This window comes from Bos mutus, chromosome 13, assembly GCF_027580195.1.
Source record: "Bos mutus isolate GX-2022 chromosome 13, NWIPB_WYAK_1.1, whole genome shotgun sequence".
Classification (NCBI taxonomy): Eukaryota; Metazoa; Chordata; class Mammalia; order Artiodactyla; family Bovidae; genus Bos; species Bos mutus.
The window spans coordinates 64,817,622-64,841,370 of record NC_091629.1 but is presented as its reverse complement, the minus strand read 5'-3'; the positions used below and the strand labels follow the sequence as shown (position 1 = coordinate 64,841,370).

The 23,749-nt window shown below is 41.4% G+C and overlaps 1 protein-coding gene across 1 annotated transcript in view; it reads right to left on the bottom strand.

Moving 5' to 3' along the window:
• Positions 1-23,749, bottom strand: part of CUBN (cubilin) — a 261,035-nt gene that overhangs the window by 145,548 nt on the left and 91,738 nt on the right. The window contains exon 28 of the mRNA XM_005891915.2: positions 21,956-22,106. Within this exon, the coding sequence (XP_005891977.2) occupies positions 21,956-22,106 (151 nt within the window). The remainder of the gene's footprint in view (positions 1-21,955; positions 22,107-23,749) is intronic.

The following is a 23,749-nucleotide window of genomic DNA, read 5'->3' as shown; positions in this document are numbered from 1 at the left end:
CAGAGGAAAATAACTTTGTGGTCACAAAACACAAAAAAGAACAAGGAAATGGAAGCCTGACTACCTCATCTGCATTTTTATTTAATTCAGTTTATCAGAAACCTAATTCATTATTTTTCATCTATAAGTCTGTATAATCATCATTGATTCATCTAAAAGTCTATATAATATTTTCCATTGTCTTTCCAATTGTTTTAGGTTTCCTTGTGAATTCCTTTGCAAATAACAGGATATTAATACTCTTAAATGAGTTGCTGTAAGCTGGAATGATAATATCAGATTCTTGGCAGTCAGCAATGCTTTGAAAAATTACAGTACTTGCTTTATTTACCCACTTACAGCTCTGGAGACCCACAGTGTACTTTCCCCTAAGATTTAAAATAAACATAAACAAGGTTTACAAAAAACAAAGCACGGCTTTATTTTTAGGTATGCCATGCTCTTTTCTCATGAATAGCACTTATGTGTGTGTCTCCTAAAGAGAAGTTCCAATATTATTCAAAATGATACCATATTGGGGAAAAATACTGTGTGGTTGTAAGGAGAAGAAAAGGAAACTGTTGGAGCTTGAAAACTCTTTGCAGCTTTCTTTTTCTCCTACATAATCTCACTACCTCTGAAGTTTAATCTGTCAAAAAGTAACAACTTTGATTTAAAAGTTCATACCAAACGCAAAGTAGGGCAAATTAATTCAGTGGTATTTTATGGTAAAAACTATAAAGTATTGAAATAAAAAGCTAATTCTGATAAGTATGGTAGAAATTTAACTCCCTCTTTGTAGTTCTAAATTTTGAAAGAGACGAACAACTTTCCAATTCTCCTTCATTTATCCATTCATTCAATCAGTATTTGTTGAGTATATACCATAGTATAAGTGTTAAAGCAGTCAGGTGTATTTAATGCTTCTCAAAAAAAAAAATCCATCTGTAGACATTAAAAAAGTATCATTACCACATCAGATCAGATCAGATCAGATCAGTCACTCAGTCGTGTCTGACTCTTTGCGACCCCATGAATCGCAGCACGCCAGGCCTCCCTGTCCATCACCAACTCCCAGAGTTCACTCAGACTCACGTCCATCGAGTCGGTGATGCCATCCAGCCATCTCATCCTCTGTCATCCCCTTCTCCTCTTGCCCCCAATCCCTCCAAGCATCAGAGTCTTTTCCAATGAATCAACTCTTCGCATGAGGTGGCCAAAGTACTGGAGTTTCAGCTTTAGCATCATTCCTTCCAAAGAAATCCCAGGGCTGATCTCCTCCAGAATGGACTGGTTGGATCTCCTTGGAGTCCAAGGGACTCTCAAGAGTCTTCTCCAACACCACACTTCAAAAGCATCAATTCTTCGGCACCCAGCCTTCTTCACAGTCCAACTCTCACATCCATACATGACCACAGGAAAAACCATAGCCTTGACTAGACAGACCTTTGTTGGCAAAGTAATGTCTCTGCTTTTGAATATGCTATCTAGGTTGGGCATAACTTTTCTTCCCAGGAGTAAGCGTCTTTTAATTTCATGGCTACAGTCACCATCTGCAGTGATTTTGGAGCCCAGAAAAATAAAGTCTAACACTGTTTCCACTGTTTCCTCATCTATTTCCCATGAAGTGATGGGACTGGATGCCATGATCTTTGTTTTATGAATGTTGAGCTTTAAGCCAACTTTTTCACTCTCCACTTTCACTGTCATCAAGAGGCTTTTGAGTTCCTTTTCACTTTCTGCCATAAGGGTGGTGTCATCTGCATATCTGAGGTTATTGATATTTCTCCCGGCAATCTTGATTCCAGCTTGTGTTTCTTCCAATCCTGTGTTTCTCATGATGTACTCTACATATAAGTTAAATAAACAGGGTGACAATATACAGCCTTGACGTACTCCTTTTCCTATTTGGAACCAGTCTGTTGTTCCATGTCCAGTTCTAACTGTTGCTTCCTGACCTGCATACAAATTTCTCAAGAGGCAGATCAGGTGGTCTGGTAAAATCTTTCAGATTTTCCACAGTTTATTATGATCCACACAGTCAAAGGCTTTGGCATAGTCAAGAAAGTAGAAATAGATGTTTTTCTGGAACTCTCTTGCTTTTTCCATGATCCAGTGGATGTTGGCAATTTGATCTCTGGTTCCTCTGCCTTTTCTAAAACCAGCTTGAACATCAGGAAGTTCACGGTTCACATATTGCTGAAGCCTGGCTTGGAGAATTTTGAGCATTACTTTACTAGCGTGTGAGATGAGTGCATTTGTGCGGTAGTTTGAGCATTCTTTGGCATTGCCTTTGAATGAAAACTGACCTTTTCCAGTCCTGTGGCCACTGCTGAGTTTTCCAAACTTGCTGGCATATTGAGTGCAGCACTTTCACAGCATCATCTTTCAGGATTTGGAATAGCTCAACTGGAATTCCATCACCTCCACTAGCTTTGTTCATAGTGATGCTTTCTAAGGCCGACTTGACTTCACATTCCAGGATGTCTGGCTCTAGGTCAGTGATCACACCATCGTGATTATCTGGGTGGTGAAGATCTTTTTTGTACAGTTCTTCTGTGTTTTCTTGCCATCTCTTCTTAATATCTTCTGCTTCTGTTAGGTCCATACCATTTCTGTCCTTTATCGAGCCCATCTTTGCATGAAATGTTCCTTTGGTATCTCTAAGTTTCTTGAAGAGATCTCTAGTCTTTCCCATTCTGTTGTTTTCCTCTATTTCTTTGCATTGATTGCTGAAGAAGGCTTTCTTATCTCTTCTTGCTATTCTTTGGAACTCTGCATTCAGATGTTTATATCTTTCCTTTTCTCCTTTGCTTTTCACTTCTCTTCTTTTCACAGCCATTTGTAAGGCCTCCCCAGACAGCCATCCTGCTTTTTTGCATTTCTTTTCCATGGGGATGGTCTTGATCCCTGTCTCCTGTACAATGTCATGAACCTCATTCCATAGTTCATCAGGCACTCTATCTATCAGATCTAGGCCCTTAAATCTATTTCTCACTTCCACTGTATAATCATAAGGGATTTGATTTAGGTCATACCTGAATGGTCTAGTGGTTTTCCCTACTTTCTTCAATTGAAGTCTGAATTTGGCAATAAGGAGTTCATGGTCTGAGCCACAGTCAGCTCCTGGTCTTGTTTTTGCTGACTGTATAGAGCTTCTCCATCTTTGGCTGCAAAGAATATAATCAATCTGATTTCGGTGTTGACCATCTGGTGATGTCCATGTATAGAGTCTTCTCTTGTGTTGTTGGAAGAGGGTGTTTGTTATGACCAGTGCATTTTCTTGGCAAAACTCTATCAGTCTTTGCCCTGCTTCATTCTGTATTCCAAGGCCAAATTTGCCTGTTATTCCAGGTGTTTCTTGACTTCCTGCTTTTGCATTCCAGTCCCCTATAATGAAAAGGACATCTTTTTGGGGTGTTAGTTCTAAAAGGTCTTGTAGGGCTTCATAGAACCGTTCAACTTCAGCTTCTTTAGCATTACTGGTTGGGGCATAGACTTGGATTACTGTGATATTGAATGGTTTGCCTTGGAAACGAAGAGATCATTCTGTCGTTTTTGAGATTGTATCCAAGTACTGCATTTCGAACTCTTTTGTTGACCATGATGGCTACTCCATTTCTTCTGAGGGATTCCTGCCCGCAGTAATAGATATAATGGTCATCTGAGTTAAATTCACCCATTCCAGTCCATTTCAGTTCGCTGATTCCTAGAATGTCGACATTCACTCTTGCCATCTCTTGTTTGACCACTTCCAATTTGCCTTGATTCATGGACCTGATATTCCAGGTTCCTATGCAATATTGCTCTTTACAGCATCAGACCTTGCTTCTATCACCAGTCACATCCACAGCTGGGTATTCTTTTTGCTTTGGCTCCATCTCTTCATTCTTTCTGGAGTCCTCCTGCAAATCATTAAGTTCTTTTTGCTTTTCCTCCAGTTTGCAAAGCGTAATTTCAGTAGGTCTTGATTAGAAAAAAAGTGAATTATATTTTATCTTTCACAAGCTAATTGATGGTACATTATAAATAAGAATAAATAAATCATCATGTTGAGTTGCGAAAAGGTATTTTAGAGTTTGCTGGTTTCAGCAGCACAGTGTTGGCATAACTCCCTTTTGATACTGGTTTCAATGCACAAATGAGAGACTTTATCAGCATTTAGCCAGTTATGCCTCACTCACTCGGGTATCACATCTTTTTCCTACATTTGAGGATTTTTTAATAAATCTGTACTTGGTGTCAGGCAAAAAAATATTATGTCAAAATATATCTTTTAAAAATCTGAAAGAATGAGTAATGTCTATTTTTTCTATGTGTTCTTTAAGTGACAAGGAAAAACAAATTCATGACAAAATTAAGAAAATGTCTGTTAACCCCCAACTTAAACGTGTAATGAATTTATTTGATGATTTGCTTCATAAATTAAAGCCACCTTTAAGCTCACAGTGAAACATTAGAACATGAATTTTGAATTGGATAATTATAGGTTAAAAAATGAAAAATAATAAATTCACACCAACAGTTGAGCTTTTAAAATTATAAATGAAAACAAACAACAACTATAATTCACAGTAAATAGTAGAGTTTTTTTTAAGAATACATAATGTGAGTCTTTTGAATTGTATTGATACATCAATTTCCATTTAATTAGCTGTGAAAAAGGGACAGACAGAACTGTAATTTGGAACCTATATCAACACATACAGTCCCATTACCAATAAAAGGAAATAGCAAGACAATCCAAAAACTCCTATTGTGTGTTATTCTAAAGGAGAGAGAACATGCTCCAAATGCTGAAATGAATCAAAAGCAAAATGATTTACTTCTGCCTCATCTTATTTATACTGAATAGCAAAGCTGTTTATCTCATTTACTATTTCTGCACTTTGTGTGGTAGAGACAAGTTTTATTTTTAATAAAGTGGAATTCAAAAATCTACTTATTTGCTTTTCCTATGGAGTTATTCTCAGGGTTGCTGATGTCTAATATTAAAATCTTGCCACAAAATGAGTATCCTAATTTTACTTTCCTGTTAAATTTACTTGGGCCAGGAAGAAGAAACATTGTTTTGCTCGCTGTACTCTCTTGGTGTGAGATTCTAGACTTAATAATCTCTTGTGAAAATACAGTTTCTCTTGAGTGAGTCACAGAAGAAAACATATTTCTAAATCCAATCACCTCTTTTTGAGATGGAAACGACACGGCTTCTGGAAAAATCTCAGGTGTTTACATTTCAGTTAGAGTGGAAATAGTGGGATAGACACACCTGCAAATGCTAAAACAAATGAAAGTGCTGGAAAAAATACAGTTCAGCAAGCGATGCAGTCATTTTAAACAACCATGTCTTTGTCAGTCATGTCTGTGACGGTGGGTCAGTGACCAGGGGGTCACAGGAAGAGTAGAAAGCGGGGATGGAGGATAGACAAGGCTGGGGATGAAAGAAGCTGTATCAGCCAACAACTATCAGGAAATAGCATAGGAAGTGATGTTTAGACTCCAAGAGCCTCCTCATTGTCATGTCTGTCCCATTGGATGAATAATAAAATGTAGGGAAATAATGAAGTTTGCTATAAGTGGGCTTCAGGCCTCTAAAACAGAAGACAGTGATTTCAGAAAGCATTTCAGGGGTCTATATAAAGGAAATAATTAAATGATGAAAATACAAACCAAGGAGTAGACAATGGAGTGCTGAATCAAGAGATTTGAAGGATACATATTCAGAAGAAAGAGAGAGATGGTGGCTCTTTGTACCCGACTGGTAAGAGAAGATTTTCATGGAGGAGATGACATGATTTCATAGTTGCATAATTTGCATACCAATTTGCAAAACTTTTGGAAATATAATAGCATACCAAGTAAAGCATAGGCTGTGGCATAAGACAAAAGAGCTTCCAGCTTTGACTGTGCTACTCTTCGGATGACTAATTTAACCTTTTTAGCCCTTGGTGTTTTCATCTGTAACAGTGTTAGTATTTAACCTCATAGGGTTGTGACATAGATTTAATGAAAAAACCAAAGTATGGTTTTTAGCCAAATGTCCTGCATATGATCATCACCCCACATATACTGTGTATTACAACTGAACCAGTGTTTATCCAGACCTGGGATAAGCCTAGAGAAAGACTTAGAGTTGAAGAGGAACTACCATACCAGCTAAAGAGTCACCGTGAATACCCAATAAGATATATGAAGCCAATTATTCATGAAGCTACAATAAAGATAGTTCACGTCTGTATGGTAGTGAACAGTTTCTCCATGTGCTTCTCACGAGCACATCATCTTATTTGAGATTCATAACAACTCTACGAGGTCAGCAAGAATGATCATATCGCCCAAGTGAGGCTCAAGAAGTCTGCTGAACATGTAACTCACACAGTACTGGCAGCTCTGGGGCCAACCTTGCCTGGCCACCCCCAACCTGTCCCCCACCCGCTACTCCCAGGCTCTGCCTTCTCTCCATTATGACTAGTTGGGCGTTTCATCCCTAAGGCCCTGGATTGACAATGTTCAACACCACCCTCATTACTAAGGCAAAATATCATCATAGCAACCAGAAAAAAAATAATAAAGTAAGAATCTTTTTCATTTAATTTGAGGCCAATCTAACAAACCTAATATACTAATATGAATAGATATCAGCTGAAGTTAAATAAGATAACACTCTGAAGAGAATCATATGTTTTTCAGTTATAATTAATCTTTAAAAGCTTTTAGTTCTGGTGACTGATCATCTGTTTGATTCTGTTTTCCTTCAAACTCCCAGTCATCAGCTGAAAGGAAGCGCTTACCTTATCAGCAGGAAGCATGCTGATCTAACGGAACTCATAACAAGAAAGAGTTAAAAGTTGTTGTTAAACCTGCTCACTTGTGAAGATAACTTAAATCTTTTCCATAGAAGAACTTTGCTAACGCTGTTTTGGGGTTTCTTTGTTTGTAAGTTTGATCTAAAACAAGCAGTGAGTTATAAAATTCCAGAACAATGGCAATGAGAAGCATAGTCTATGTATGTCCCACCCTCAAGGTTTGGGGTGGTTTGGTTGTCTTTTTATTTTTTGCTTTTAACACAAGAGTTTTAATAAAAGCAAATCAGCTAAGAAAGGGTTACATGGAATTAGAGGCACAAAGTTTTAAAAGCATATTCTGTGTTTCCTGCAATTACAATTGCTCAAACCTCTTTAAACTTGGCATTTTCCTGAAACTATGTTCCATAAACCAAGAGCACCAGGAGACCTGCCAGCTTGGGTGTGGCATGGCCCAAGCTCCCTGATGTTGGACGAAAAGCAACAGAGAATGGACCCAAATGGGACATCTTCACATACTCACCCTCTAACCTTGGAGGGAAATGTCTGAGAAATTAGTGATCGGTGTTAAAAAGAAGCTGAAAAGCCAGAGTACAGTAAAAATCAATTTTAAACAAATGGGGATGTTCATATACTTCATTAAAATGAATGATTTCTATTTTAATAGTATTTCTATAATTTTAAAATAAAAACTTTCTCTGCTGCAAACCTTGAGAGGTGACTGGTTTTATCAGTTAATCCCTCAGTAGTGTAAAAGTATATGCCACAGTCCTGGGATGTAGGACAAACGCAAATGATAGGTGTTCATCCTAAAAGAGAAGACTAAAATCCGGTCAACAGCCCTCTTTGAAGACAAAGCCATGAGTGGGGCCCCCAAATGCATCTGACTCACTTGTTAGTACAATTTGCGGCAGGGAGGGGGTGGATTTTGTGGGTTAGCACTGATTCTATGACGACATAGAGGAGCAATCATGACATGACATCAGAGAAGGAAACCAGGTAATACAAAGACCAAGGAATGGGAAATTCTCCAGAGGAAAAAGAAGTTAGAAGGAAGACAAAAGCCGGAGACTCCAAGAGAGGGGGAGAGTTGTCAAAGTTGCAGAAGCTCTCGTGTTGGGTTGAATGGTGTTCCCCAGGAACCTGTGAATCTGACCTTCTTTGGGAAAAAGGTCTTTGTAGATGTTATAAAGTTAAGATGAGGTCATGCTGGATTAGACGGGGGCTGAAATTCAGTATAATTGGTGCCCTTCTAAGAGGTGAGAGATTTGGACACAGAGACATAGAGGAGATGGAAACAGAGACTCAAGTTACATGTCATCAAGCCAATGAAAGCCAAGGGTTCCCAGCAATGAGCAGAAGCTCGAAGCGGTAAGGAAGGCTTCTTCTCTAGAGCCTTCAGAGGGATGGCCAGGCTGACCTTGATTTTGGACTTCAAGACTCCAGAACTGTGAAAGAATACATTTCTGTTGTTTTAAGCTACCCAGTTGTGGTATTTTGTTACAGTCGCCCTAGGAAGTGGGCTGAGGGCCTTCTTCTGGGTGTACACATAACATGGTAGATGGGGTGAGGCCTCTCTGGGCTGTCTCATAAATTCACTAATCCCAGCTATGAGGGCTTTATGCTCATGACCTAATCACCTCCCAAATGCCCCACTCCTAATACTAACACCATAAGAGTTAGGTTTCAACACGTGAATTTTGAGGGGACAGAAACATTCAGACTCAGCACAAAGTTGAGAAAACTAGAGACAAACTTAGGCTAGGTATCACATTAGGAGACTCCAACTCTAGATTTTAGGGTGACTGTTTAGAGTTTCATCTTCCACAGTGATTTCATCACTGCCAGATTTTGTGATAACCATTTTGTCTAAATGTGTTCCATACAGCAATGGATGTGAAGTAATCAGTTTCCAATGGTAGGGACAGGAAAAAAAAAAAAAAGAGTGAAAGAATATGATCATAACATGAAGTTAATGACCTGGAAAATAGATACAAGGATTATACAAGAAGCTCAAAAATCAATTCTGTCCATAGTTTTTAAATGACTTTTAAATTCCCACATGTCATATTAATATTCAAAATTAAAATCATCATAGCCATTGGACTCTCTGAGATGTCCTGAATCTGAAGTGTTTCAGCTTACTATACCATAGAGAAACATGAACTCAATGTACCCATATTTTAGGACTTTTCACATAATTGATGCCTTTAAACTGTGGTGCTGAGAAGACTCTTGAGAGTCCCTTGGACATCAAGAAGATCAAACCAGTCAATCCTAAAGGAAATCAACCCTGAATATTCACTGGAAGGACTGATGCTGAAGCTCCAATACTTTGGCTACCTGATGTGAAGAGCTGACTCTGGAAAAGACACCAAATGCTGGAAAAGATTGAGAGCAGGAGGAGAAGGGGATGACAGAGGATGAGACAGTTGGATGGTATCATCAACTCAATGGACACACGAGTTTGAGCAAACTCCAGGAGATATTGAAGGACAGGGAAGCCTGGCATGCTGCAGTCTGTGGGGTTGCAAAGAGTTGGATACAACTGAGAGACTGAACAACAACACATAATATGAATTTTAATTTCCTTTATATGAAAGGATAAAAATCTTTTTGACCCAGAGAAGTATAGTCGATCTTGTCATCTTTTCGACTACATCGTCTTTCATCTCATGTACTCATTCCAACCAAGATAAAAAATGGTTTCCCAGTAGACATTCTCTTCTTACAATTCAGAAGAAATCAATCATTCTCTCTTAGGAGACATTTTTAAATTATTGAAGATCAGCTCCAGTCCATTCCCATCATTCACTTCATCCAACTAATCTCTTATGGGGTAGCTACTGTCACTTTGTATCACTTCTCTTGTAAGCTAGTTTGCATAACTTAACCATGGTAACAGATTAGATGATCTCTGTGGTCTACCCCAGCTCAAACTGTATGATTACTGCAACCATATGCAGCCACTTCAGAGAAAGAAACTTTATGAAGAAGTGGATACTGTGTTGAAGGACAGACAAGCAGTCTCAGCTATTTTGAACTAGTTGTTAACTAAGTAATGAGCTTCACCCCATCATTGCTATGGAGACCTTGAAGAAAGAAGAAACTGTGCAATTTAGAGGGGAGACCTTGGAACTGGAATATTATTTACTTGGGAAAGATGGCAGACATTCATTTGAAAACACCCATTATCCTCAGTGGGAACTTAGCTGCGAAATTACCTACTATAAGCTCTGACCTTCTCTGCATTGCAATATTACTCCATCTTTTTTGCAATGAAAAACTGGGGGAAAACTATTTGCTTGTAGGCAGAGTGCAGCTGTTTAAAACACAGGCTTGGGTGTGCAACACCACACACTTAGTCGTGTCCTCATTCCATCCCTGTGAGCTTGGGGAAGTTACTTAACTTTTCTAAGACTCCTTTCTCAATTTTCTTATCTATAATATGGGGATGAGATGCTGATTTCAGAGAATTAGTAAGAGAAGAAAAGAGATTGTATTTTTAAAGTGTTAGCCAAAAGATCCAGCACATGGTAAAATGATAGCACCAACTTTTCAAAAATTATAGTATCAAAATTTTAGGTAATTACTTGGTCTAGTAATAATAAATGAGGTATCAATTAAATCAGTGCATCAATCATGTAAAGCATATTTTCATTTGCTGTTAATAAGGCAACATGGTTTTATTTTTATCATCATTAATGTCTTAAAATAAATTTAAAATTACGTTTAGGGGGACTTCTCTGGTGGTCCAGTGGTTAAGACTGTGTTTCAAATGCAGGGGGTTCAGGTTCAATCCCTGGTCAGGTAACTAAGATTCTATATACCTCACAGCAAGCCCAAGAAAGAAAAACATGTAAAAAATTTTTTAAATTACATGTAGGTAGTAAAATCTATATTATTTGGCCTGTGAGTAGTCTGTAAGTATAACAGGAAGGAGAAAGAAGTCAGAGACAAGGTATGTCAATTTCATTACTTAAACAGAGAATTCAGAATTAGATTAAACCTTCTAGAATGTAGTTACTATCTCACACTGGAGATTCATTCTTGATTTTGTGAGTCAAGTCCACTGAAGGCTGGCTTTAGTTTCTCTGAATGTTCAGGGGCATATACAAAAATACAAGCCCTTGGACACCCAAGGTCAGAGCTAATTATGGCAATATTTAAGTAAATGTTCAAAAAGAGAAATCTCTGGGGACAAAAAGTATGTTCTATACAGAACATCATGTTTATTTTGTGTTGATTTAGTCATTTGGGGCTGCTACAAAACTCGAAACTATAAAAAAAAAAATGTGTGGTTTCTTTTTTCATATTGTATAGAAAAGTGTGGAATCCCCTGGAAAGTGTGTGCAGTGTCCATCAGGGGTGTTGTTGCCAAGGAACCAGAACACAAATAAGAAGATTTGAGAAAGCCCTGCTTTTTGGCCCAAATCTCAAGGACTATTACAAGTTGTGCAATGTATGATTTGGGAAGGTCATGGTTGTTTGAGGGTTACTTTTACTTTTTTTTTTTAACTGTTTGGAAAAGAGCGATGGAAATAGAGCTCAGCCTTTCACACAGTAGCGACGTGGGAACTGGGATGCCAGATTTCTACAAGGTCGCCACTGGTTACAAGACACAGAGCCAACATGGCACGAAGGTCAACTATGTGTATGTGTCTTTTCTGTTGTCGTCAGGGAAGCAAACAATGTCAGGGTTTAACTTTTCCACTCATAGTGAAATGTCTACATAGGTTCAGTGTAGCCTCTGATCACTAGGATCTTGCTGGGAAAATTGAGAAACCAAGGCAAGAAGAGTTGGGTGATTTTCTTCATATGTTATCATCCCAACTTTACAAACTTCCAAACAGATTCCTTTTTACATGACAATTATCCATTAAGAACCTCTTTCCAAAAAAGATGTTAAGTGAGAATCTGCCCTAAATAAAAATCAGACACAGTATCATAATACAACAATCTGTGCTTTGCTTCTCCACTAAGACTGCACACAACTTTCAATCTCCTGGCTTAAATGTTTTCCAAGAGTAACAAAGACAAAAATCCAAAATAGCAAATATGCTGAAGTGGCCAGAATAAGTACAGCAGGATATAGCATGTGTAAATGCTAATGCTAAGAAGAAAGCCTAGTTAACAGTTGGGGAAATAACTTTTAAATTAAACAGAATAACGTTTTTAAAAGATTTCTCTTTTACTTAAATTTTGACCCAAACTGAACAAGATTTCTTCATCACACTACATAATCACGGGAGTCTATGCTTTTATCCATCTGTCTTTATCAAGAGCTTGCTTACAGATTTACTGAACAAAGGGCACATTCTTGAGTGCAGATGAAGTTACTTTCGAGGCAGAGTGGGAGAAGTGTTTTACCGCTTTTCTCTGGGACATTCTATTACAACCCAGCAGGAAATGACACAGGAGAGCAATTCGTCAGCAGCAGAGAGAAAGGTCTCGGCCTGAGATGAGGACCAGACAGTATGATTCACAGCCCAGCCTTACAAGCCTGCTCAGGAATCTCTGCTGACCACAATTAAAAATCACTTTCCCTGTGAGCACTGCACCTCCAGATTGCTGTGGATGTCTGCATCTCACAGAAGCAAGACTCAGGACAGACCACACGAAATAAAATCTAAGCTCTTCCGATGGCCCTTATCCACTAGGCTCTGACAATCCGCTCTGCCTTGGCTTCTGCCCTCCCTTCAGCTCAGGATTTTCTCAATCATTTGTTCATTATTGCCCTTCAAAGGAGGCTGTTGGATATTTTTTGCCCAACTGCTCAAAAAATTTAATATCACAGATATACTATATTTCTGCTCTGTGCTCTGTGTATATGTGCTTTATACATAAACCATTAGATATTTTCAAGAAGCAATTTTGAATCCCAATAAGCTATTTGGGGTTGGTGTTCGGAACCTGTGCTTTAGATCAACAGTCCCCAACCTTTTTGGCTCCAGGGACTAGTTTTATGGAAGACAAATTTTCCACAGACCAGGGTGAAGAGGATGGTCATGGCATGATTCAAGTGCATTATATTTTTTGTACACTTTATTTCTATTATTATTACATTAGCTCCACCTCTGATCATCAGGCATTGGATCCCAGAGGTTGGGGACTCCTGCTGTACATGAAATATTTGCCTGTTGAAAACCTTTGGCACCATCAACTCAAGACTCCCTGCTTTTGCTTAGAAATGTCTTTCTCTCCCAGATATTTGACTGATTCTTGTTTCCTCTTTAAAACTCAGCGCACATATCAAAGCAGCCTGGAGGGCCTCTCAAAGGAGACCTGAGGCCAGCCTAGGTCTCCTCCCAGCCCCCAGGGCATCACAGTCATGGATTCTGCACTCCTGTGTCTATCTGTCTCCCCTACCACATGACTACCTCCCTGAGGTCAAGGATGCTGTCTCCTTCTTCTCTGTTATGGGCTGAACTGTGTCTCTCCCACTGCGCCCCCAGAATCAACCCACTGAAGCACTAACCTGCAGCACCTCAGAATGTGACTGCATTTGGACACAGGGCTACTCAAGAGGTGATAAAGGCAGAGTAAGGCTCCCAGAGGGGGCCCTCATCCAACCTGACTGGCCTCCTTATACAAATAGAAAACTTGGACACACAGAGACATCACTAGGTTCACGTAGACGAGGCCATGCAAGGACATGTAGCAGGAAGGAGGACCCCTTTCAGGGCTTTACAGTGAGTTCTTGTCTAACACCTGGAAATGAAGTGTCCAAAGAGACACATGTGCTGATGAAGCAGGAGACTTCATTGATGGGGAGCCCAGGCAGAAAGAAGGAGGGTAAGGGAACCTCGGAGAACTGCTCTGCCGTGTGGCTTAGTCTTGGGTTTTATGGCGATGGGTTAGTTTCCAGGCTGTCTCTGGCCAATCACTCTGAAGGCTGTCATCTGCAAGTCCAAACACTGAAGCCTCAGGAGAAACCAAACCTGCCAGCACCTGGATCTTGAACTTCAGCCTCCAGAACCGTGAGCAACACATTTCTGTTGTTTAAGCCACCTGAAGTGTGGTATTCTATTATGGCGGCCTGAGCAAACAAATGTACTCTCTATACTCTACAAACACCAAGCCCAGATCCTGGTCGTGAATAAATATACGCTGGTTGGTTGACTGAATGAAACATGTCCTGTTCAGAGGCCCAGAGTAATCACTACCACATGATGCAAAACCACAAACTGCCTAGTCTTCGGAGGGAAACCCACGGATCTGCTCACAGAGCCCAGTTTATTGGGTCCCACACTCTCGGGCCAATTGCCCGGCAATTGCCTGTAGGCCAATGGCTAACAGAATTACAAAAGATGAAACCTTTGTCTTCAAAAGGTGAGCCTCTCAGAAACTCCAGCCCACAAAGTCTAAGTCACAAAAGGAATAAAACGACAAATTAGAAGAATTCCCCTGAAAGACCAACAATAACAAAGACTATTGAAATGACCTCCTGAGGGAGAGAACAGAGGGAAGGTTTACAAGAAACATGGCCGACCTCAAGGAGGTTCTTGGCCAGGACTCTCAAAATGCATTTTTTTAGAAGCACTTTGACACAGTTCTGCATGTCCACAGGTGGTCAAGAAGGCGCTGGCTCACGTTCAAATAAAGCCAGTCTTGCAGGATCAGGATACGGCTTTCATAAACCCTCAGCCAATTTCTGAAAAACCCTCAAGGCTCGAGAAATCTCGTTACTAGCTAAAAAGATGATAAAATGGAAACAGCCCCCATTCAAGAGGCTGATGTCATCTGTCTCTGCAAAGAAAAGGCTAGGCTCTCCTTTGTGAGAGCCCAGGGTGACATCACCTCCCATCCGTGCCCTTCTCCCTTCCTCTGCTGCAGCTCCCAGTTGGAGGGGGTGGGGCGATTCTCCCTTGGCAAACATCACTCTTTCACTCACAAAGCTCCTTGACCTTGTTTGTTTGCCGGATTCCATTGCCAAGTGAAAGAGGGCCCCTGGGAGGGGTGACCAGAGTGGGTGAGGGGGTGTGCGCAGCTGGCCTGGGGGGCCCTATTCACACAGCACTCAGAAAGTTCTATATTTCCTTCAGCAACCCAGACGCAGGCCTCTGGGCCGAATGCAGCCCCCAGACAATGCTGTCCGCGCTGAATACTGTGGACCGTTTAGCCAGGCAACTGTGGCCATTTCTTTCTTTGCAGAGTGGGATTCTCTTTGATGGTTTGCAGAAAGGCAAGGCTCACATCTACAGTGCAGCTTTAAAGATGCGCCCACAAAGAAAGCCCAGATTGTGGGCCCATTTTCTCAGAGCAAATAGAAGATTTGTGTGGGCCACACAGAGGCACATTTTGAGAGTGGGTTTATGGATTAGTGGGCCACATGAATGACGTGCATGGGGTTCTCCTCCAGCAGCCATGGTCAGGAAATGATGCCACTGCCAATTCTGAAATCGTGATGAAGAGGGTTTGGGACTTCTCACTGCATCATTTAGGAGAGAGTGGGAGGGGAGAGAGGCCTGAAAGGAGATTTGATTCTAGTGGGAAGAGGCAGTTGCTTTGATCAGGTGAGCGAGAACAGCTTCCCAGCCAGCATCAGCCTGGGTGTCCTGGGCTCTGGCCATTGCATCCTGATTCTGAGATGGAGATTCGAGGGGGCTGCGCTCAGACAATGACACTCGTGGACACATGTGCACGCATACACATACACGTTCAAGAATATTTCTACTGTACTTTAAAAAATTGAGACTCACTTCTAATTGTATTGTTTGGCTCTTGTACTTGTTTTGTGTTTCTTCCTCTACTCTGCATTTTGTTTTGTATTAAAATCCCACAACTGTTTGGCTCTTGTACTTGTTTTATGTTTCTTCCTCTATTCTGCATTTTATTTTGTATTAAAATCCCACAACACACCACGCTGTTTCAGTGCTTCCAGATCCTACTCAAAACTCGTCTCTTTGAAGTCAAAGACAAATACTGCGTGATATTGCTTACATGCGGAATATAAAAAATACAAAAGAGAAGCAGACTCACAGTTAGAGGAACCAAACTCCATCTAGTGTTGCCAGAACTAGAACCAAACTCTAGTGGTTACTGGTGGGGAGGGAGGGAAGGAATAGGGCAATATGGGGTAGGGGAGGGGAAGGTACCAAACTACTGGGTGGAAGATAGACTCAAAGATATATTCTACAACATGGGAAATACAGCCAATATTTTGTAATAACTGTAAATGGAAAGTAACCTTCAAAAACTGTATAAATTTTTTTAAGTTATAAGAAAAACAAAGAACTGAAAACTAACATATTATTTCAAGTGAACATGGTTAGATGTGACTCATTTTTCTTCTTTGTATGTACATGTGATACTTCAAGGTCATAACTGCTTCAATGTCCAGATAATCTCCCCCAAAAAGATGCATGCAAAGAAATTTATCTGACATCAAAAGGGTTTGCCGGAAAGAGAGGTTATGACCCCTATCTGGCCCGAGCCCCTAAGAGTGGGGGACCCAAAGCAACTGCTTCACTCTCCAGCTCCCCCAACACAGTTCTCTGTGAAACTGGACTGCAGCTGCCCTGGCCTGTGGGCCCCTCCCCCTCCCCCTGCTCCCTCCCACCTCAGGGTGTTTCTTCTACTAGGAACCCTTCCCCTTCTCCTCTTTGCCTGCTTAACTCATGCTTAGTCTTAGGTTTTAGTTCAACCATCCCGCCCTCATACACTAGCCTCCTGTGCACGTCAAATCCCCTTTTGTGTGCTCCCGGGGCATCATCACACAGCTGATGTTATATAGATTTGTGCGTTTCTTTGCTAGATGGCTACTTCTGAGAGCAGGACCCAGGCCTGTGGGCAGGAGTCACTCAGGGTCCCCAGCCCTAGCACAGCACCTGGCTCCAAACAGCTCCTTAATATCTGTGGAAGGAACACACGGATGACTAAAACTCAGACCTATGTCTTCAATTTACCAACAGTGGGTGAGAAGTGAGGGAACTGCCTCCATCAGAGACCTCCTTCCTGACCCTTGCGGTTCCTGTTGTCCCCTCTTCTTGGGCTGTCTTGAATTAAGGACCTAGTTCAGATGCAGAGTATAAACTCAGGGCTGCATAGCTACTGAATACGACAGTTAATTTTGCACAGATCTAGATCACTAATAGTTCCCCTTCTAGAAAGTTCTTCCCAAGCATAATTTATATCTAGTGGGCAACACAGAGTTAAAAAAAAATTGTTCAGTTCTGGCCCCATCTGGCAAAATATTGCTTTACGAAATATTGCTGAACTCTGGTTCCAAGCCTAGCAAGTTTTCAGCCATTGGGAGTAAGTTTTGAAATAATAAACAGGAAAAGAGAACAGACAGAGGGTGTCTTTGACTCTCCCAAATGAAGGCAGGTTCCAAATGGACCTGGAAGAAAAAGCTTTTCCCAACGAAAACCCAAAGCTTTCAGGAGAGGATTCAGCCACGCCTAGTACGTTGACTGGAGGAACCCATGATACAGTCATCCAGTGTACCCAAAGTTATCCATTAAATCATCTTCCTTGGTGTGGTCTTAGTGATGTAGTTATGCAGTGTAGCCAATAATGATCATGAAGTCACACTCAGTGTGGCCCTGGGCTGGCATGGCTATAAGAGCCAGGAGGGAAGAGGAATCAGTTTACTGAAGAGAAGGATACTGCCAGCAAAATAAATTACTGCTCCTAAAATTGTCCATTCTAGCTGCATGGCAGAATTCCTCAGGGAGCTTTTTATAATTAAGGATAGTCAAGGTCCCACTGCAGATCAATGGAATCCCATCTCTGCATGTTGGAACCCATGCACTGGTACTCAGGAAAACTTCCAGGTAATTCCAATGCCATGTATCTCGGGCTGAGGACCATGTCCCTAGTCCCTAAGCCTTGTGATTGGCATTTCTTACTTTCCACTTTCTGTCTCAGTGTCGGAAGGATAAGAGCTGGGGCCCCAGTGAGGAAGAACCTCATTGCTTCAGAGACTGCTTCAGAGATTAAAGAAGAGAAAACTGTTCAAGTGTGGTCTACAGAGATATCCCATCAGCATTACCTAGGAACTTCTCAGAACTACAGATTCATGGGCCTTACCTCACTGCGTACATCAGAATCTGCTTCTTAGCAAGATCTCCAATGATGCATATCCACAAGGAAGTTTGAGAAACACTGTTCTGGAAAATACCCCTTACCCTTGAAAATCTGGGTCATGTTCCAAGATTTTCCTATTTCTTCTAGGTCTTTCCACAGTCTCTAGCTCCCTTTGAATCAGACATTTGAGTCACCCTATTTCTGAATCACAGAATACTAAAGATGGGCTGTATCACAAAGATGAATCAATTCAGGCCCTTCATTTAATAGATCAAAAAAATTGACATTCCAAGGTTAAATCTTGATGAAGAGGACAATGCAGAACTTTCACGAGCTTAATTATCACAGTCCATGTGCTTGGGAATTCATAATCTATATTTCAATTATACTGTGGCTTACCATCAGATATTTTTAAATACTGACCCGTGTGTGTTTGTGTTTTAGTCACTCAGTCGTGTCTGACTCTTTGCAATCCCATGGACTGTAACCCACCAGGCTCCTCTCTTCATGGAATTCTCTGGGCAAGAATAGTGGAGTGGGTTGGCATTCCCTTCTGCAGGGTATCTTCCTGACCCAGGGGTCAAACCTGGGACTCCTGCATTGCAGGCAAATTCTTTATCACCTGAGCCACTAGGGAAGCCCCAAAACTCCCATATTTGTCTCAATCTCCAGTTCACAATAACAGAACACCTTACACTCTTGAGTATATAATAGAGATCTTCAGTTGTGTGTGAAATGGTTTGGACCTAATATAAGCAGAAGATATTAAGAAGAGGTGGCAAGAATACACAGAAGAACTATAAAAACTATATAAAAAAGATCTTCATGACCCAGATAACCACAGTGGTGTGACCACTCACCTAGAACTGGACATCCTGGAATGCAAAGTCAAGTGGGCCTTCCAAAGCATCACTACAAACAAAGCTAGTGGAGGTGATGGAATTCCAGTTGATCTATTTCAAATCCTAAAAGATGATGCCGTTAAAGTGCTGCACTTGATATGCCAGCAACTTTGGAAAACTCAGCAGTGGCCACAGGACAGGAAAAGGTCAGTTTTCATTCCAATCCCAAAGAAAGGCAATGCCAAAGAACGCTCAAACTACCGCACAATTGCACTCATCTCACACACTAGCAACTGCTACTGCTGCTGCTAAGTCGCTTCAGTCGTGTCCGACTCTGTGCGACCCCAAAGACAGCAGCCCACCGGGCTCCCCCGTCCCTGGGATTCTCCAGGCAAGAACACTGGAATGGGTTGCCATTTCCTTCTCCAATGCATGGAAGTGAAAAGTGAAAATGAAGTCGCTCAGTCGTGTCCGACTCACCGACCCCATGGACTGCAGCCTACCAGGCTCCTCTGTCCATGGGATTTTCCAGGCAAGAGTACTGGAGTGGGGTGCCATTTCCCTCTCCAATGCATAAAAGTGAAAAGTGAAAGTGAAGTCACTCAGTCGTGTCCGACTCTTAGCGACCCCATGGACTGTAGCCCACCAGGCTCCTCCATCCATGGGATTTTCCAGGCGAGAGTACCGGAGTGGGGTGCCATTGCCTTCTCCAACACACTAGCAGAGTAATACTCAAAATTCTCCAAGCAAGGCTTCAACAGTATGTGAACTATGAACTTCCAGATGGTCAAGTTGGATTTAGAAAAGGCATAGGAACCAGAGATCAAATTGCCAACATCTGTTGGGTGATCGAAAAAGCAAGAGAGTTCCAGAAAAACATTTACTTCTGCTTTATGGACTATGCCAAAGCCTTTGCCTGTGTGGATCACAACAAACTGTGGAAAATTCTTAAAGAGATGGGATACCAGACCACCTTAACTGCCTCCTGAGAAATCTGTACGCCGGTCAAGAAGCAATAGTTAGAACCAGATGTGGAACAACGGACTGGTTCCAAATTGGGAAAGGAGTATGTTAAGGCTTATGCTGTCACCTTGCTTATTTAACTTACTCCCTACTGGTGTCTCAGACTATAAAGCATCTGCCTGCAATGCAGGAGACCTAGGTTCGATCCCTGGGTCAGGAAGATCCCCTGGAGAAATAAATGGCAACCCATTCCAGTACTCTTGCCTGGAAAATCCCATGGACAGAGGAGCCTGGTAGGTGACAGTCCATGGGGTCCCAAAGGGACATGACTGAGTGACTTTACTTTCTTTCTTTAACTTATATTCAGAGTACACCATGCAAAATGCTGGGCTGGATAAAGCACAAGCTGGAATCAGGATAGCCAGGAGAAACATCAGTAACCTCAAATATGCAGATGACACCATCCTTACGGCAGAAGGCAAAGAACTAAAGGGCCTCTTGATGAAAATGAAGAGGAGAGTGAAAATATTGGCTTAAAACTCAACATTCAAAAAGCTAAGATCATGGCATCTGGTCCCATCACCTCATGGCAAATAGATGGGGGAACAATGGAAACAGTGACAGACTTTCTTAGGCTCCAAAATCACTGTAGATGGTGACTGCAGCCATGAAATTAAAAGATGCTTGCTCCTTGGAAGAAAAGCTATGACCAACCTAGACATCATATTAAAAAGCAGAGACATTACTTTGCCAACAAAGGTTCATCTAGTCAAAGCTCTGGTTTTTGCAGTAGTCATGTATGGATGTGAGAATTACACTCTAAATAAAGCTGAGCTCAAAAGAATTGATGCTTTTGAACTGTGGTGTTGGAGAAGACTCTTGAGAGTCCCTTGGACTGCGAGGAGATCCAACCAGTCAATCCTAAAGGAAATCAGTCCTGAATATTCATTGGAAGGACTGATGCTGAAACTTAAACTCCAATACTTTGACCACATGATACTAAGAACCGACACACTATAAAAGACCCTGCTGCTTGGAAAGAGTGAAGGCAGAAGGAGAAGGGGATGACAGAGGATGAGATGGCTGGGTGGTATCACCGACTTAATGGACATGAGTTTGAGCAAGCTCTGGGAGTTGGTGATGGACAGAGAAGCTTGGTGTGCTGCAGTCCACGGGGTTGCAGAGTCGGACACGAATGAGCGACTGAACTGAACTGAACTGAGTGTTGTGGAGCATGTAATTAATGCTCCATGATGTTAAAAACCCTCAATACACCTCTGGGTGCTCTCACTCTGGCTCGCCCTGTTTATGACAGTGGGACCACAGCTCAGGATGTCTGTGTGTGATCCCCAGTGTAACACGGCCACTCCCCTTCTCTCTCAGATTGATTGAATCATACAAGGAAGCCCTTTGCCCTTGGCTGAGAACTGCTCATGAAATATTCACAAGGACTACATTTTCAGGTCTGGGTCTCTCTAGGACAGTGATTCTCCAATGTACTCACCAGGGACACTAGTTAAGACACAGACTATTGGGTTTCCCTCATAGTCTGTTATTTGGCATCTCCCGGATGGGGCCCAAGAGTCTGCATTTCTCACAGATTTTACAAGACACTGCCTTGGGGGACCACATTCTGAGAAGCACTGCCCTGGGGCCCTCTCCCTCTTCACTGGGTCACATGAGGTTAGTCTACAAGTTTCAGAATTTGTGTCTCAAACAAATTTGCTTCTTCACAGGAGTGATGATGCCTGCCAGCTTGCAGAGCTGCCAGCTTGCAGAAGCCTCTCAGGTACCCTCCTCGAGTGCATGGCCTGCCCTTGGCTTAGTGCATCAGTGGCTCAGGCTTTCTGCTCGGTCCCCTCACAGCCCAATCCTCCCCCTCACCCACCTACTCTCTCTGACTCACTCCTTCCTTTCTTTCTCTGTCACTCCTTCTCTGATCAGTCTCAAGGTGAGTCTTAAATCTCATTCTGTTGCACTCTCCTGAGAGACTCCATCGCACCTTGTGGTCTGCTTGCCACAACCAGCTTCAAGTCTTCAGCCCTTGGAACTTCCTGATGCTCCTTCCTTCTCATAAGTGAGTTACTGCTGCACCTCCTAAAGCAGATACCCAATCCTGTCCACTTGGACTTCACTTCCTGTCTTAACTGCAAGAGGATTCCATTCTCCGAGAGCCATCAACGTCTGAGTAAACTTTCTAAAGCCTGGCACCATTAGTGTTCCTCTTTTGGTGGATGGAATTGTTTTCAAACGTAGAATTGAAAAGGGAAAGATTCTTGGTCAAAGAGCAACTACCAAATAAGACTGAGATCAGCCAGGGGGTGGGGGGGAGCTTACCTTGGATGAACCACTGCATCTGAAATCCTTTCTCATGGTGACTGACTCCATCCGTATAAAACAGCACATGAAACTTGGAGCCTGTGGTGCTCCCCGAAGGTGGAATGTCTGTTCCACAGAAGCGCCCCATCCGCTGTGGGCCATCATAGAGCTGAAATCAGAGAGAGAAAACACCAGCATGAAGAGCAAGGTCCACGCATGCAGCTAAAGCTGTTTCTTGGTTCAAAAGTTAAGGGTAAATCTACTGAGGGGGGCTGAGTCCAGGAATTAAACATAGATAATTATATGCAGAGAGAGGTACCTCCAAGGTATAATCCAGGCACAGAAGACGGAAATGCTGGCCTGGATGAGAAGCATTCACATATGAATCACATGTAAGAGATGCTAGATGAATAACAGTATTACAACTGTAACTTTTAAAAATAAATACTAACTATAAACAATCAGGCAGTTTAGAAAGCTCTGAAAGGAAAATACAAAAATTAATCCCACTGAAAGCGAACCATTGTTAATATTTTGTTAATACCAGAAGCTTCTCTTACCAACATTTTTTTCATTTGTATATATACATGTACATCTATGTGCAAGGAAATGTGTGAATATGTGTGTAGCAATTTGGGCTACACATTTGTGTTCCCCGTTCTTCACTAAGGTTGTCACTAAGTAGGCTATGTAACCATTTTTAAGAGTGGCATAACATACTGTTAATATGTTGTATTTACAATTCTGCTATGTTCACTTAGTTAGTGCTACTTGCTCAGTCGTGTCCAACTCTTTGCAACCCCATGGACTTCAGCCTACCAGGCTCCTCTGCCCATGGGATTTCCTGGCAAGAATACTGGAGTGGGTTGCCATTTTCTTCTCCAACTGTTCACTTAAGATATTTCCAATTTGAGGGCAAATAAATATAAATCTTTGTTTGATAGTTTAAGTGTCTTTTAGGAAACATTCCTCTAAAGGGAGTGAATCAAAAGAACAGAATCTTCCATGGCTCTAGATATGTATTATTAAATTTCTTACCAGAAATTTTACACAAATTTATTCCCCCACCAGAAGTTTATGGAAATATTTCTTGCAGTGCAACTTTGGCAATTTTGACTAAAATTATTATTAAAACTGGGGCTAATAGTGTAAATTTGTTTTCTGTTTGTAGTCGTCTGAATTTGTTACTTGGGATTGGAACTTTTTTCATGGTTCTTGTGTGTTTCTTTTTCTTCTTTTGGGACTTTCCTGCTGGGGTCTTTGCCCATTTTCCCCCTGAGGTATTTATGTACCCTGCTGTGTGCACTGTATCTGCTTGATTTCATTAGACACATCTCCAAACTAAAACAAAAACAAAAACTTTATGCCATCTCTCTTTCTTCAATCAGAAAAAATAGCGATAATCCAGGAAGATTTGCTTCCTTAGGACTCAGAACTTTGTATTTTCTTTTCATTCCCTAGTGTCCACATTAAACACTTTGTTCCGCTTACCCTTGGGATGTGCTGCCTGTTATAATAAAAAGGAAAATGTCTGATCACGGGTTTCCTTTATTCTTCCCTTGGAGAGTACATACATGTGCATGTACATGTGAGTGTATGTGTATGTCTTTGTATGTAAATGTATCATCTGGATTCAACAAATTCCAAACTGACAAAATTATTTTTATTAGCTGAAATGTTATGATAGAAAATACCGTTTGAAACATACTGACTCGAGCGTAGAAAACTTCATAATCAAATTCTACAAATCCCCTCCATGGAGCCTTCCCTAATCCCCGTAGACAGTCATAAATGAGCTTTCCTTTGAAATCC